We start from the raw sequence: 17,326 nt of genomic DNA, 5'->3' as shown, positions 1-17,326 counted from the left end.
CCTTCTTCAAGATGCTGTTGTTATTAGTGCTGGAAATTTAGAGAAGAGTTTCAAAAAAGTGGTTTGAAGTTTAAAAGAGGAGGAGTGAGGTGTAAAACCTTATATTGTATAACATACTAAAAGAACCGCATAGCACAGGGACATCAGCTCAGTGCTTTGTGACTGCCTGGAGGGGTGGGATAGGGAGGGTGGGAGGGAGGGAGACGCAAGAGGGAAGAGATATGGGAACATATGTATATATATAACTGATTCATTTTGTTGTAAAGCAGAAACTAACACACCATTGTAAAGCAATTATACTCCAATAAAGATGTTAAAAGAAAAAAAAAGAACCTTTTTGAATGCTTTTGTATGTTACTGGGAGATGATAGCAAAGGTGAGGAAGTTGTTTTGAAGAGATTCTGTTGAGTGAATTTCTTGACTCTCCTAGCGTCTGCCCGCGCATTGTTGTGGGACACAGAGCGATAGTCTGTTACCTTGTCAACAGTACTCACAACAATGATGGCAACAGTGAAAACACATTTCCAGAAGATAGCCAGTTGATCAGATTTCTTGACCCTCTCCTGCGTATGCCTGGCATTGTCATGGCATATTCAGAGATGACGTGATCAGCCTTTGCATTTAGACTCTTCGCTCTTTAGAAGAAGAAAGCAGACCATGTACTAGAACAGGAGGTTGTTCCAAGGATGATGATGCCAAATTCCGAAAGGGAATTTGAATGCAGTGTTTCAGAAGTTGTGGGAATTGGGAAGATGAGGGAGGGCTGGGGAGAAATCCAACAGGGAAGAGTAGAAGGCAACCATTGGAAGCGTTGATTTTGGCTTTTATACCAAGCTAATTTTTACCTTTTTAAAAAAACTTTTGCTGATCTCATGTCTTTTCACACCCCGCATTATACCTTGTAATGAAGAGGCAGATAACCATGAAGCAGGAAGCTTTGTCAAGGGAACAAGTTCTGCACATTCTTCTGCTTATTGCCCGTCAAACTTTTATTTCTTTCCACTAGCTACATCCATAGCTCCACGATTACTGTTCACAGTGAAGACCCAAAGTTATTTAGAAAAATACTACACTTCTCTTTAAGAAGGTAGGGGCATAGGTAACATGTTTTAGAAGATTTTATGTTACAAAGAACTGAGAATGCAAAAGTTTAGGAAAATTCCAGTTTCTAGATTTACATACTAGGAAAGGGTGTTTATTCTTCCTAAATTCGTCCCAGAGAGCCCAGTGAAACAGGATTTATATTGCATTTTCTGTGTGTATCTTTCCTGGTTTAGGCTTGCACGTATAGTTCTCCATTCTCCTGTTGGAATACATTTTTTTGTCTTTTACTTGAAATAGCACCCAGTGGGATATTATGTGTTACCATGTATGTAAACATCATTAGTCCCCCTTAAAAAAAATTCCTCCCTTGTCTGCTGTTCTTTAACTCATTCATTATTATTAAAGAAGCCTCATCTAAGAATTACTCATGATCTGTTTTGTATATATGTATTTTTAATTTATTTGTTTTTATTTATTTATTTTTGGCTGCGTTGGGCCTTTGTTGTTACGCGTGGGCTTTCTCTAGTTGCGGCGAGCGGGGGCTACTCTTCATTGCGGTGCGCGGGCTTCTCATTGCGGTGGCTTCTTGTTGCGGAGCATGGGCTCTAGGTGCGCGGGCTTCAGTAGATGTGGCGCACGGGCTTAGTTGCTCCGCGGCATGTGGGATCTTCCCGGACCAGAGCTCGAACCCGTGTCCCCTGCATTGGCAGGCGGATTCTTAACCACTGCGCCACTGGGGAAGCCCCCGTTTTGTATATTTATCAGTTGCTTTTGGCCAACATTAAATTAATTTGGATCATACTTTCATATGTTATTATATTATTTGTATTTATAGAAAAAGTTAAATGTCACTACTAGAAAGGAACATGTATCGCACCTTTTTTCTGTTCCATTTAGTCTAAAACAACTGTAATGCTTTTCTTTTTAAAAAAGTTTTAGAGACATCATCATACTTTTGGGGCCCCATGCCCTCTACCTGCATTCCTCCCATGCCTCGTTCATACATCAAACACGGCCAGAAATGCAGCTAAGTCTTCCTGTTCTTCTTGACATAATCATTTGCTTACAATAAAAACCATTTCAGACTTTTCAGCTTGGCTGGGACATCGTGCTGTTTGACACCTTTCATGATTGTTTATGAGAAAGAAGCAAATAAGCATAGAGAATTTTAAGACGTCCTAAGGAATTGGGGCTGAACATAGCACACTTTGATCATAGAGACAAAAATGGTGATTTTTTGGACTAGGGTTGATCAAAAGCATACTTTCTGTATGTATAATCAGACGGTTAGTAAACACTTTCTCATAGTAAAAATATAACATGACTTGTTAGTAAGAAGAATGTAAATTGTCATTTCAAAATCATGGTTTTTTGGTTTATGTATCTCACGCAGATTTATATTTGTCATTTGATAGTCTTTCTATCTGTTCAGTCTCATTAGAACTTGAGTATCAGGAGGTTTCAATATTTTAAAAGGATTTTTTTTTTTTACTGTTACTGCTGCGAGATTAAAGGAGGAAAAAAAAAGTTAAATCTGCTTTAAAGTTACTGAGATATGAACGTTGACAGTGTCTACCCATAAAATCCTATCAACACTTTATTGGGACAGTTGAGTAATGTTTAACTGATGACATTAAGAACATCTATAGAGAGAATAACTTGTGTCTTTTTTTTTTTTTTTTTTAGATTTGTAGCCAAACCATGTGCCATAGCCCTCAACATTCAGGCCAATGGACCACAAATAGCCCAGCCAAATGCCATTCTGGAAAAGGTTTTTACTGCAATTACAAAGGTATGATTGTCCTTTTCTGGGATATGAATTGTCATGACCACTGTTCTCAATCTGAAATCATTCAGCTCCTTCTCTCTTGGGTTTGAGAACTAACATTTGACTAGCCTCGTGTGTGAAAGTGTCCTCTTGGAAAGCACACAGGCATCGTGACTAGACCAAAAAGCGTAGAAGCCAAATACACGTGGGTGTGTTTGAGACCTGATTGTTTACTCCCAAGGTGATGTGAGGAGCTTGTCTGTGAGGCACAGTCTAGATTAGATGGTGGTTGGTCTAATTCTGTGCCTCTTAATCTCACATGACATGAAGCAGTATGTATGTATAACAGTTGGATGGGACTTTGGGGAGAGCTGAGGAATATAATTAACGTATTGTGAGAAAAAGCGCCGGTTTGCTTATAACATTATCCATATGTTCTAGCAGTTGTAATACACAGGCAGGTGAACAAAAGGGAATAATGGAAGGAGAGAAGAGCTGCAATATGAAGACATGAGGAGCAAGGGTCAGGAGAGTTATAAAGTACAGATTCATTGTAAAGAAAACGGGAGAGGAGATGATCGCTCTTGTGAGAGTTAAAGTCCAAACCAGGAGTGGGAAGAGGAGGCAGGGAGAAGACAGAGGGAAAGATCGCCATCCACTGCCAGCTGGTATTTCCTTAAGAACAAAAAGGGGAGGAAGACATAAGTCAGAAACCCTCAAGCTAAGGCCATAAAAAATTAAGCAAATCACAGCATCCAAAAAGCTGATTCTTACTCATATTTCTCTCTTGTCTTACTCTTTCGTGGACAAGAAAGAAGAAAAGGAGCATAACAGTCTATGAGAAGTATCGTGTGTTTGTATATGAAATGGTTCCTTTTCCCACTTTCATTTTTCTGGGAGAATTACTCAGGCTTCTAAGATGTGATTTGGCCATGTTAAGCAAATTTTATTCCGTTTTTGGAATTTATTGCTAACATTTTGTATTGCTTCTCTCTTGTCTTAAAACTATTAATTCAAATATTCAAACATGTTTGTTTATTTTATGGTCTTCGTTTCTGCCAGGATTCTCTAGGGTTTCCCCCTCTATTCTTTTAAAAATGGTATTTTTCCTGGAAAAGTGGAAGAAAGCACCTGGTGTTAACATCTCTGCTGGGAAGAAGAGTAGAATAAATGGAATTTTAGGAAAAAGAGTAGAATAATTGGAATTTTAGTTTTGTGGGATGATTTTATTTATTTTTTATTTTTGGGGGGGTTTTAACATCTTTTTTTTTTTAATATCTTTATTGGAGTATAATTGCTTTACAATGGTGTGTTAGTTTCTGCTTTATAACAAAGTGAATCAGTTATACATATACATATGTTCCCATATCTCTTCTCTCTTGTGTCTCCCTCCCTCCCGCCCTTCCTATCCCACCCATCTAGGTGGTCACAGAGCACCGAGCTGATCTCCCTGTGCTATGCGGCTGCTTCCCACTAGCTATCTATTTTACGTTTGGTAGTGTATATATGTCCATTCCACTGTCTCACTTTGTCCCAGCTTACCCTTCCCCCTCCCCATATCCTCAAGTCCATTCTCTAGTAGGTCTGTGTCTTTATTCCCGTCTTGCTCCTAGGTTCTTCATGACCTTTTTTTTTTTTTTCTTAGATTCCATATATATGTGTTAGCATATGGTATTTGTTTTTCTCTTTCTGACTTACTTCACTCTGTATGACAGACTCTACTTCCACCTACCTCACTACAAATAACTCAGTTTCGTTTCTTTTTATGGCTGAATAATATTCCATTGTATATATGTGCCACATCTTCTTTATCCATTCATCTGTCGATGGACACTTAGGTTGCTTCCATGTCCTGGCTATTGTAAATAGAGCTGCAATGAACATTGTGGTACATGACTCTTTTTGAATTATGGTTTTCTCAGGGTATATGCCCAGCAGTGGGATTGCTGGGTCATATGGTAGTTCTATTTTTAGTTTTTTAAGGAACCTCCATACTGTTCTACATAGTGGCTGTATCAATTTACATTCCCACCAACAGTGCAAGAGGGTTCCCTTTTCTCCACACCCTCTACAGCATTTATTGTTTGTAGATTTTTTGACGATGGCCATTCTGACTGGTGTGAGATGATACCTCACTGTAGTTTTGATTTGCATTTCTCTAATGATTAGTGATGTTGAGCATCCTTTCATGTGTTTGTTGGCAGTCTGTATATCTTCTTTGGAGAAATGTCTATTTAGGTCTTCTGCCCATTTTTGGATTGGGTTGTTTGTTTTTTTGATATTGAGCTGCATGAGCTGCTTGTAAATTTTGGAGATGAATCCTTTGTCTGTTGCTTCATTTGCAAATATTTTCTCCCATTCTGAGGGTTGTCTTTTGGTCTTGTTTATGGTTTCCTTTGCTGTGCAAAAGCTTTTAAGTTTCATTAGGTCCCATTTGTTTATTTTTGTTTTTATTTCCATTTATCTAGGAGGTGGGTCAAAAAGGATCTTGCTGTCATTTATGTCATAGAGTGTTCTGCCTGTGTTTTCCTCTAAGAATTTGATAGTGTCTGGCCTTACATTTAGGTCTTTAATCCATTTTGAGTTTATTTTTGTGTATGGTGTTAGGGAGTGTTCTAATTTCATACTTTTACATGTAGCTGTCCAGTTTTCCCAGCACCACTTATTGAAGAGGCTGTCTTTTCTCCACTGTATATTCTTGCCTCCTTTATCAAAGATAAGGTGACCATATGTGCGTGGGTTTATCTCTGGGTTTTCTATCCTGTTCCATTGATCTATATTTCTGTTTTTGTGCCAGTACCATACTGTCTTGATTACTGTAGCTTTGTAGTTTAGTCTGAAGTCAGGGAGCCTGATTCCTCCAGCTCCATTTTTCATTCTCAAGATTGCTTTGGCTATTCGGGGTCTTTTGTGTTTCCATACAAATTGTGAAATTTTTTGTTCTAGTTCTGTGAAAAATGCCAGTGGTAGTTTGATAGGGATTGCATTGAATCTGTAGATTGCTTTGGGTAGTAGTCATTTTCACAATGTTGATTCTTCCAATCCAAGAACATGGTATATCTCTCCATCTATTTGTATCATCTTTAATTTCTTTCATCAGTGTCTTATAATTTTCTGCATACATGTCTTTTTTCTCCGTAGGTAGGTTTATTCCTAGACGTGAGATGATTTTAGATTGCCAGTTTCTAACCTGAAGGGGCTCATATCCTATAGTGTGTAAAGGAAGAAAATGTTAAGAAGAAACTTGCATTTTTATTTAATATATCAGTTTACTGCAGCAAACACCTTTTTCCCCTCTAGAAGAGCTGATGTGTAGGGAGTTACTAGGTTCATTTTTTTTTAACGTGATGACAACATATTTGTATTTACCTTGTGAACTACTCTAAATGCATGAAAAATGAATTTTCTACCCAAATGTATACCTCCCTTTAGAAATCCTGCAGTGGACATTTTATTTCCCTTGCTTTATGTTTATTATGGTTACTGGGGAAATTTTCTCTATAAAGGTAATGAAAGGATTTTGCAGGCAGGTTGACTGCTCTGGAGGATATTTGCTTCTAGCTAATTTTAATGATCATATTCTCTTGGTTTCCAAGGTGATTCTTTTGGAAGTTTCTACACGATTAAAGCAGAAGCTTCAGGTTTTGAACATAAATGCAGCCAAAGTTGGAACTATTTTTCCTTGAATTCTTTGTAGTTCTCCAGTGTTAGTTGTGAGATGAAAAAGTAACAGATCAGTTGACCAGAATACAAGTAGCAGGATTTGGAGACTTTGAACAGTGCTCGTCCAGCATTCTGGCCTTGGCCATGGTTCCAGGTCACCTTGGAGAAGGGCATGATTATCATCTTTCAAGTGTGAAAACCCTTAAAATCTACTCCTTACAGGACTGGCTACATAAGTTTTGGAGGCCAGTGCAGAACTAAAATGCAGGGCCCCTTGTTCAGAAAGCACAAAAAGGTGCCATTAAAGGCATAAAAATAGAAAGCTTTTTTCCTTTCTTGCGCAGTCTCTTTCTCTCTTGACCTGTCAAGATTTTTTTTTAATTTGGCATTTAATGCCACGCCCCCTTAGGCATACACAAGAGGCAAGGGCAGATCCTGACAGGTACCCAGGAACGCCACCCTGTGATTTAACGCTAGCTCCTGGGCTAACATGCCTGCGCTTCTCTGGGCAGGGTAGAAGTTGAGACAGGCCTCTCCCCTTTCCATGGGCCCACTGTCCCAACCCACGGTGGACAGGGGACCTCCCAGTGTATTGCAGTCTCTGCTCCAAGACACACTAGGTACCTGGATTGGGGTAAGCAAGACGCTAGTCCCCACTGAGTCATCCACCAAATGCACTGGGACACTGCCAGCCCAGGGTGCAGGTGGCATCCCTATACCCCACACTGAGACACCGTGGGGTGTGCATATCTAATCCCATCTCTTTCCGTGTTTGCACCCAGGGCAGCAGTAGTCACTAGGCAGGAGTGGGAAGGGGAAAGCTGGGGTCCCTGGGGAGCGGGGGACAGGGAAGTAAGTTACCCAGACTCATATGGGGGCAGTGCCGGGACTGTGTGTGAGCCAAGACTCTGAACCTCTGACACATGCTCCCCTATCCCAGTGGACTTCATAAGCAAAACACCATTCCCATAACAAAATTATCAAGAATTTCAAGATGGCAACCAGAGAACTTTAAACCCCACATGCGAGCCCTTCTGAATCCAGATCCCTTTGTGAGTTCACTGGTCATGCGCCCTGACTGGGCAGTTCTCATCTATGAAATTAGCTGGTAAATTTGAACTCCTTCATATTCTCCAGCAGTCTTTTCTTTTGAGGTAACATCTGCTTGTCTTTCTCACTCTTTTTTTTCCCTCTGTAAATCTAACATTTTATAAATATTTCAGAGAACTTACCTCTATTGCAAAATAGTTGAAAGCATTGGTTTTCGAGTCAGACCTGAGCAGTATATTGCAGTGATCCCCAACTTTTTTGGCACCAGGGACCGGTTTCATGGAAGACTGGGAGTGGGGGGGATGGTTTTGGGATGATTCAAGCACATTACATTTATTGTGTACTTTATTTCTATTATTCTTACATTGTAATATATAATGAAATAATTATACAACTCACCATAATGCAGAATCAGTGGGAGCCCTGAGCTTATTTTCACTTGCCACTCACTGATAGGGTTTTGATATGAGTCTGCAAGCAATTGATTTGTTATGGTCTCTGTGCAGTCAAACCTCTCTGCTAATGATAATCTGTATTTGCAGCCGCTTCCCAGCGCTAGCATCACTGCCTCAGCTCCACCTCAGATCGCCAGGCATTAGATTCTCATAAGGAGCACGCAACCTAGCTCCCTTGCATGCGCAGTTCACAGTAGGGTTCACGCTACTATGAGAATCTAATGCTGCCGCTGATCTGACAGGAGGAGGGAGCTCAGGCGGTAATGCGAGTGACGAGGAGCGGCTGTAAATACATATGAAGCTTCACTCATGCCTGCTGCTCACCTCCTGCTGTGCGGCCCAGTTTCTAACAGGCCGTGGACTGGTACTGGTCCATGGCCCAGGGGTTGCAGACCCCTGGTATGTTGGAACATTGTCTCTGCTGCTTCCTAGTGTTGTGGCCGTGGGCTGTAAGTCGGTTAGTTAATGAGGGAGCATTTATTTGGGCCAGGTGCTCTCATTCTTTAATTTACATTAGGAGTGCCTGAGAGGTAAATGTAGATTGCTGCATCCTATTTCTAGAGATCCTGATTCAGTAGCCTTGTGATATGGCCCCAAGAACCGGCGATTATGAGTTGTCAGACTTACTTAAATGAATGGAATGACTGTTTCTCTTTAGAATGAATATTTTTGAGTTCACGTTTCTTAACTGGCTATATCCAGAGTTATCGGAATGAGATAGATATAAATCAATGAATCAATCAGTTTATCTATTGATTTATATATCTATCTTTTGGCACATGTTATATCTATAATCCCAACAGCCTCATTTTCTAATCAATCAAATCAGTTCTTGAGCCATTAAGGGAAAAACATATATGTCAGCTGTGAAACTAGGTTTCATGATCTAGAGAATTACGAGATTATCACATCATAATCTGTATTTGGTATATTATACTGTATTTTAAAAATTACATGCAGATTTCCTATAATTTGTTTTTCCTCATTCTCCTCTTATGCCTATTGCTTTTTATTTTTCTTTTCCATCCTTGTATGGGTTATGTTTATTAAAATTAACCTAGGTTTTTCTGGTATAAAAATGTCTATATAAGTCAGAATTATTCACTTTTTCCCTTGGAAATCTTAAGAAATGAAAAAAACTATGGAGAAAAATGATAAAACACAACACTAAAAATATACACACACAAAAAAAGAAGGAAAATCTCACAAACTTTAATTTTGGCAAACTAAGAGATATATATCTCTAGATTTCAAAATATATATAAAAGCTAAACAAAAACAGTTGAGGTTGGACAGAAGCCAAGTAGGAGGAAGGGATGAGCATGAAGTGTGGATGGAGGGCCCTGTGGGGGTAGATTTCAGGAAAGCCAGCAAAAATGACACCTCCTAATTGTGAGACCAAAGCTGTATCACTGTTTGCAACACTAGGTGCAGGAACTGGTGAGCAAGGCTGGCAGATGCTCTCCCACACTCAGTTTAATTCAGGGAAGTGGAAGAAGTACACAGAAAACCTTGTGGATGGCACATTTTCCAGAGGCAGTGTACCTTGGAGGCAGCTAAACTACAAAAGCACCCTCCTTGGAGCTGGTCGAGACAATCCAACTCACTCAATGTTGGGTAATAAAGAAGAAACACACAGCATCAAAGACAAGAAAAAGAATTTGTAGCATCGCTTACTAACAAAAATTATCACTGGAAAAATGAGGCCACAGGGCAACTGAAAGTTGAGATCAAATATTTTACCATAAATTTAAAAAAAAGCAATAACTCTGTAAGGAGGATCACAAAAAAAGAAATACAAGACCTAAAGAAAAAAGCAGTTGGTCAACAGGAAGAGATGCAATGTTAGCTGGTTGGTTCAGGAAAAAAGTACTAAAGCTATCACAGAAATGAAGAAAAATTGGAAAGAACACAGGAAACACTAGACACTGCAGAAATCTCAGTGGGGAACATGCGAGATAGAAATAATAAAGCTGAAATAAATGAAATGAAAAAGAGCTAAAAATAATTAGATATATAGACCAAGCAGAGCTAGCATATGTATAATTGGAATCTCTTAAGGAAAAGCAAAGTAGAGTAAGTATTGAGAGAGATATCAAGAAAAATTTCCTAAAATAAATGGAGATTCATATTAATATGTTAATAAAAATGTAGTAAAAGTTGACCCGAGGTTTATGCCAAGACTTATATTATTAAAAATAGACTTGAAATATAAAGTAAATAATTCTTTGAGCAGCCAAGCAAAAAATGAAATCATTTCTCTAGGAAAATATCAGCATGGCTTTAGTCTTCTCTGTAGCAATATTCTATAGGACAACATTTCCAATATTTTCAAGGAAAATGGGAACTAAGAATTTTATATTTAGGTAAATTGTTTTTATAGTGTAAAGGCTAAAGACAAAAAGATTAGAACTTGTAAAAATTTGGAGGAGTTGTTCTCATGAGTCCTTTTTTGAAGAAACTATTATAATCATTAATTTTAGCTGACCAAGAGATTACTGGGAATGTTGGCAAGTTTTGAATACATTTAAACTGTAGAACTAAGATAGAAAGAAATGTGATGATTAGGATGACAGAACAGAATGTAAGCATTATATGCTCTCACAATGTAGAAATGATACAGGTAACAATAACTGAGCAGGACAAGGGAAGGAAGGTTGGAGGTAGAATAAATTCACTAATTGCATAAGCTCTAGTAGCTGGGAGTCAAAGCTTAACTGTTTAAGCAGCCAAACTGAGTAATGGAGGTAGAAGCATATTTAATAGTACAAGAGTAAACTCTTAGAGAGATAAAATTATTGACTAATAGTAGGTGGGGAAGGAAGAGGAAATATGCTAGTTTTAAATACTGCTCATTTGGAATTTTTATTGACTGAAAATGAATAGAAGAGTATTATGATTGTATGGATAACCACTAGAATAAAAATTACCCACAAAAAACAAAGGAAAATCAGCCATATTTGGTTTGTTAAAATTAAAAAGAAAATTAAATTATAAAAACAGAAAACATAATTAATGTGAGGTAAGTATAAACAAATTTATAAATTATATCAATGCATGTAAATGGGTTTAACTCATCTAATAAAAAAATAATTCAGATTTGGGTCACATAGCTTATAAGACACCCCTTCAGATAAAGTAATAACAGATATTAAAAATAAGAGTATGAGTAAAGGTATACAGGCAAATATAAATAATAAAGAAAGTAGACCAAAAGGATGAAGTGAAATGAAGAATTGGCTTTTTATTGCCAAAGGATACAATTCATAATGAGGATAAAATGGTTATGAATATATATGCATTGAATACCAGCATATCCATATACTTATAAAAAAGAAAGAAGAAATTATTTAATAGTAAGAAATTTTAATTTACCTCTCAGTCATGACAGGTCAAAATATAAAGCAGAATATATAAAATATAAAACTATAGCAATTAATTCTAAGAAGCATAATTAATGAGGAAGATCTGACAGGTACATTTATTTTTTTTTATTTAAAAAATTTTAAAAAAATAATTTCATTTATTTATTTTTGGCTATGTTGCTGCACGCAGGCTTTATCTAGTTGTGGTGAGCGGGGGCTTCTCTTCATTGTGGTGTGCAGGCTTCTTATTGCGGTGGCTTCTCTTGTTGCGGAGCACAGGCTCTAGGTGCACGGGCTTCAGTAGTTGAGGCACACGGGCTCAGTAGTTGTGGCTGTGGGCTCTAGAGCGCAGGCTCAGTGTGGTGCACGGGCTTAGTTGCTCCATGGCATGTGGGATCTTCCCGGACCAGGGTTCCAACCCATGTCCCCTGCATAGACAGGCAGATTCTTAACCACTGCACCTGTCAGGGAAGCTCCTGACAGGTACATTTAGAACCCTGTATTCTGAATATAGAGACTATACTTTCTTTTCAAGTGCCTGTTAAATATTTTAAAAATTGAGCTTTTATTATATAAAAAATGGTAATACATTTTAAGAATAGGCACAGTTTACTAATATGAGAAATCAGAAAACAGAAAGACTCTTGCTTTCTTAATCAACTTTTGTGTAAAAATAAAATTTCAGAATATTTAGAAAACAGTGATGAAAGCACTACTATGCTATGGTACTATGCCAAGGTAGTGCTCAGATGAAAACCTATATATATAAGTTTAACCACTTATATAAATATATATATATTTAACCACTTACTTAAACCTTGGAAAAACAACAACAAAATAAATGAAGGCAAACAGAAGGAAGAAATTAATAAAGGTAAACATAGAAATTGAGTTAGTAAAACTGTAGTATTGAAAATTAATCCAGAGGTAACTGTTTACTTTTTTTTTTAACAGAAAGTCAGCTAACCCAATCAAGAAAAAACAAAGCACAAGTTAACAACATAGCAATTAACAACATAATCAACAATCACATAAATTGAGGAAAATAAAAAGGATATATTACTATTAACATGGCAAATAAAATATAAACACTTGGATAAAATGAAAATTATTCTAGGAAAATATAATTTACCAACTACATATGTGTGTTATCACAAGAAAATTCTAACACTCTTAAAGAGCAGATAATAAAATGCTATTTTAAACTATACCGAAGTATAGAAAATTAAGAAAATCATTGATTCTATTTTTATGTAATCTCAAAGTCTGATTAAGTATCTCACTAAAAAATAAGACTAGAGACCAATTGTGATTATTAATATTGATGAAAAGTCCCAAATAAAAAAATCACAAACTGAACTTTGCAGCATATTAAAAGAATTAATCATCACCAAGTATGACTTATTCTAGGAATGCAAGGCCTTCCCTGTATTCAATATTAAAAACATCTATTTTTGTAATTCACCATGTTAATTGACATAAAGAAAAAAAGTAGATGATCACCTCCATGGATTCTGAAATCTAACATCATTTTGATTAAAATAAAACAATCTAACTAGAGATAGGTGGTTTCATTTACATGATAAATATACTTGTATATCAGCTCCAAATCTGGCCTCTTAATGAGAAAAACATTGTGATATTCCTACTAAAGTCTGGAACAGATAGCGATGCTTATAAACACTGTTATACATTGTGCTAAGTTTTACATTTCATTAGCAAATAGATAAAAGAAGGAAAATAAAGGCATAAAAATTAGAAAGGAGGAGGTAAAGCTATGCTATGTGACAATTTATTCATGCATTCGAGAGGTATTTATTAAGTCCCAACTATAATCTAGGTACTGGTGAAAAAAGATACAAAAAAGTTCCTTTGTTTACAGAGCTTACATTCTAGTAATATCCTATTACATGACTGTATACCTGGAAAATTAAGGGAATCAAGTGAAAAACTACCATAAACATTACAAAATGTTAGCACAAAATTAGTTACCATACACACACACAAAAAGCAGTTAGAAGATATAAGAAAATTTCTTAATTATAATAGAAACCAAAAAAGATGATATCCCTAGGAATCAATGTAACAAGGATGTGCAAGGTATGTGAGGAAAATTTTCAAACATTATGAAGGACACAAAAGACAAATTCAGTTAAAGATATCAAGTCACCCTATGCTAGTATAAGAACTTGGTATAATCTCATTATAAATACCGACAGGTTTTCTTGTTTTCCCGTTTATTTTGAAACTAGACAAGCTAATTCTAAAGTTCATATAGAAAAATAAATAAGGATTTCTGAGTAACCTGACCATATGTACTGGCACATGAATAATAGAACGGTGGGAGAATAGATTTGATTTCTCATGGAGAAAACATGAATGATGGTACTGGCCTATCTGGGTAGCCATTTGGAAAGAATTAAAATTAGATTCATACCTCCCACTGTATACCAGGATATATTCCAAATGTACTAAAGATTGAATGTAAGAATCAAAACTGTAAATGTATTAGAATCAAAGCTGTAAATGTAGGAGAATTTCTTGGATTTTCCGAGTAGGGAATGCTTTTCTGCTTATGACCACAAATACAGAAGGTATAACAGAAAAGATTGATAAATTCAAACATGATTTAAAAAAACTTCTGCAAGTAAAAAACACAAGCAAAATGCACCATAAGCTAATTCTAAAACTCAAGTGACACATTAGTACATACTATGCAGTTTATGGTACAGATATAGGTTTGATCACTCTAATAACTGAAGAACTTCTACAAATCAATAAACAAATTACTAGCAGATCAAGAAAAATATGGGCAGTAGATATGAAAAAACTGTTCTAAAGAGGAAATACAGATGGTTTTAAAACACAAGAAAATATCCTTCTTTCATAAGAAGAGGAAATCAAATTAAAGATATACTGAGATACTACTTTTTATATATCAGGCTAGAAAAAAATGGAAAAATCCAATAACGTACTCTGTTGATGAGGCTTTGGGAAATGGGTACTCTTGCTTGTGAGAGTATGAATTGGTAAAATCATTGGTGACAGTAATTTTTCAATATCTAAAAAAATTGCAAATGCATGGACCCTTTCATCTCCAATGTTCACTTATAGGAACTTATCTCTCTCTATATGTGTATAAAATAACCCATGATAAGGTTATTTATTGCAGCATTGTTTGTAGTAGTAGAAGTTCAGAAGCTACCTAAGTGTGCATTAATAGTGGAGTGGATAAGTAAATTATGGCATATCCTTAACGGTTCTACAAAAGAAGGAGGACGTTCCCAATATTTTGATGTGGAAATGTTCCAAGATACATTGTAAAGTGAAAAACCCAAAGTCCAGAATAATAGAACCATTTGTGTGAAGGTGGTGGTGGGGAGACATAAGAATGCACAATCAAATTTGTTTATATTTGGTAAGATAACTTTGGAAAGAAATAGATTGAATAGCCTGTTACCTGGTAGGAAGGGGAGAGTAGGAACTGAGAGAATAGGAACAAAGTGGAAGGTGAAATTGGGGATAATTTTTATTTTGTGAACCATGTGAACGCTTTACCTATTGAATAGACTTAGAAAATGAATGAAAATTAAAAATGAATTCCTTTAAGAAAATGGTATAGCCAAGGTATAGTGTAGGCTGTGCATTTTCTCTCTTCCATATTTTTAATTGAGAGACACGGAAGGAGAGTGTAGACGGTGTCGTGACTTCTAAGAAAAACACCTCAAAGTACACGCCACACTGAAAGTTTGCAAATAACTTTTACAGACACAAGCTCAGCACATTTTATAACCTCGGTCATGAAATTAAGGCCATTTGCTGTGTTTCCTGTGTGTCTGACACTGAATTTCTTGAGAAGCTTTAAAAAGGAGTCACATGTGCATTCCGCCCTTATGACTCGACAGCTGCTTGGCCTGCCTTCCCTACCCCATTTTTGGTTCTGTCCTCTGATTATTATTAACATCTCCTTAACTGTAAAGCAAACGTAGAATAAATAAAGGAGTAGAACTAACTCCATTTAGTTTTGTTGTACGGCAGGTCGCCCTCACGTAATTGTTGGCGGGATGCTTTCTAAGACACCGAAGAGAGAGGAGGGACAGAACTAACATGTACTGAGATTTGCATACATTTTTACATTCCACCGTTTAGGTGGATAAATAGGCTTCTTTGGAACAGGTAAGGAAACTGAGGCTCAGATAATTCATTGGAACAAGGAGTTGAACCTATGTCTGTCATCTCCTAACGTTATAGAAATGAGAGCGAGAGACAGGGTAATGTCATCATATGGCAGGCGTAAATATCGATAGTTTCTCTTTCTACTTTACCAAGTTTGCATCTTCAAGTAATGCGTAGTCATTGTAAAAAGTTTGATGGAGTTCTGGTCAAAAGGATGACCAAGAAAGGAATAGAAGAGGAATGTGTGAAGAACCAGGGAGAGGGGAGACTGAAGAGAAAACATGTTTTGTAAGTGGAATTGGTACCTTAGTCTAAGGTGAGGTATTTGGGGATTATTCCATGCTTTTTTTCTGTCCTGCGTTATCCTGATATGTGATAATGGGTACAGCATTTTTTCATTAGAAAGTGAAATATTTGAGTGATGTCTTTTTGCAAATTCACCTTCACCTAACTCCTTTCCTTGAAGGCTGGTGGAGCTAACTCGGCCAGCTGACTGTTCCATCGAACCTTTGTTGCTGTAAGAAGTACCAGCATTAGAGTGAGATTCATATTTTTCAGTGTTGTTTCATGATGAGTCACTTCTCTTGTCCTAAGTGGTTGTTTACGTTCACGCTGCTGATGGAAGGCCTCGGTCCTCAGTGGTCAATATAGAAATCTCAGTAGCAGATAGAAAATACAGGAAAAACAAATATCTCCAATATAGACAAGGGCAGATCTGTTCATGGTGAAGATGAAAATGATTTTCCTGGTACCTTGTTTCATAGCATCCTGATGAAAAGAGATTGGAGGGCCTCTCCAAGCAGCTGGACTGGGATGTTCGCAGCATTCAACGCTGGTTCCGACAAAGACGCAACCAGGAGAAGCCAAGCACACTGAAGAGGTTCTGTGAGAGCATGTGAGTTGCTGTTTTTCTTTTTGAAAGAAAAACCTGCCTAACTTATTCATCCCATCCCTGAGGTGAAAAATAACAGCTCAGTGCAGGCTCCAGCAGCCCCCCAAAAGCATGCCATCTGGTGGAAGAAAGTAGTCCATGAAAAACTGGGGGGTAGTAGTTTGTTGGAATTTGTGATTTCCACTTTGGATGCAGTAAACGAGGTTTGCTACCTAATGGAGTTTCAACACAGCAGTCAGATTACAAGGGTCTACCGTGGTATTTTCAATCAGCCACCTTTAACATACGCCATTACTTTTATAGTTTGCATTTTAATAGAGGGGGGATTAGTCAAGATGTTCTTTCCACTGATAAAAGCTGAGATACTAGAATATATTATCGGAGGGTCATGATGATGGCCTGTCTTTCTGGAGTTTTAAGAAATGGCTGTATTATATTCCTGGGTGAGTTTAATGAAGCATTGCTTGAAGTGGGGGATGGAATGAAAGTCTCTTCCATTTCTGAAATGTGAACTTCATGGTGTGTAAATTATAAGTCAGTAAAGCTGTTATAAATAATAAAAGACCCACAGAGAACTCTTCGAGCACAGAGATATTTTGAAGTAGTGACACTCAATACGTATATCTGTAGGAAAGTTAGAGAAAGAAATATTGAAGCATCGAGTGCATCCCCAACGAAGGGAAGATTCTGCTTTGAGACTTGTTGCTCCATTTGGTCTTCATCCTTTGAGATATGACTGTGCCTTTGTCTAATGGTTCTTTCCTTTGGGAACTTTCCCCTGACACCTGGTCAGTTAAACAACAATGCTGTCAGTGTAGCTCTTTCCATTTGGGGTTAAAGTTGCATTTTCAGGTTTAGCTTTCAATTATTCTGAAAAAGTATTTTAGCAATTGCAACCTAAAGCCTAGAGGGG

General features: G+C 37.2%; 1 protein-coding gene across 2 annotated transcripts in view; it reads left to right on the top strand.

The window, feature by feature from the left end:
- CERS6 (ceramide synthase 6) overlaps positions 1 to 17,326 on the top strand; it is a 317,168-nt gene that overhangs the window by 84,985 nt on the left and 214,857 nt on the right. For both annotated transcript variants that reach the window (XM_029225099.1, XM_029225098.1), the window contains exons 2-3: positions 2,731 to 2,836; positions 16,286 to 16,416. In XM_029225099.1, coding sequence (XP_029080932.1) covers positions 2,731 to 2,836; positions 16,286 to 16,416 — 237 coding nt within the window. The remainder of the gene's footprint in view (positions 1 to 2,730; positions 2,837 to 16,285; positions 16,417 to 17,326) is intronic.

Source organism: Monodon monoceros, unplaced genomic scaffold (assembly GCF_005190385.1).
Source record: "Monodon monoceros isolate NGI ecotype Baffin Bay Population unplaced genomic scaffold, NGI_Narwhal_1 Super_Scaffold_16, whole genome shotgun sequence".
NCBI lineage: Eukaryota > Metazoa > Chordata > Mammalia > Artiodactyla > Monodontidae > Monodon > Monodon monoceros.
This window is presented reverse-complemented; position numbering and strand designations above follow the sequence as displayed.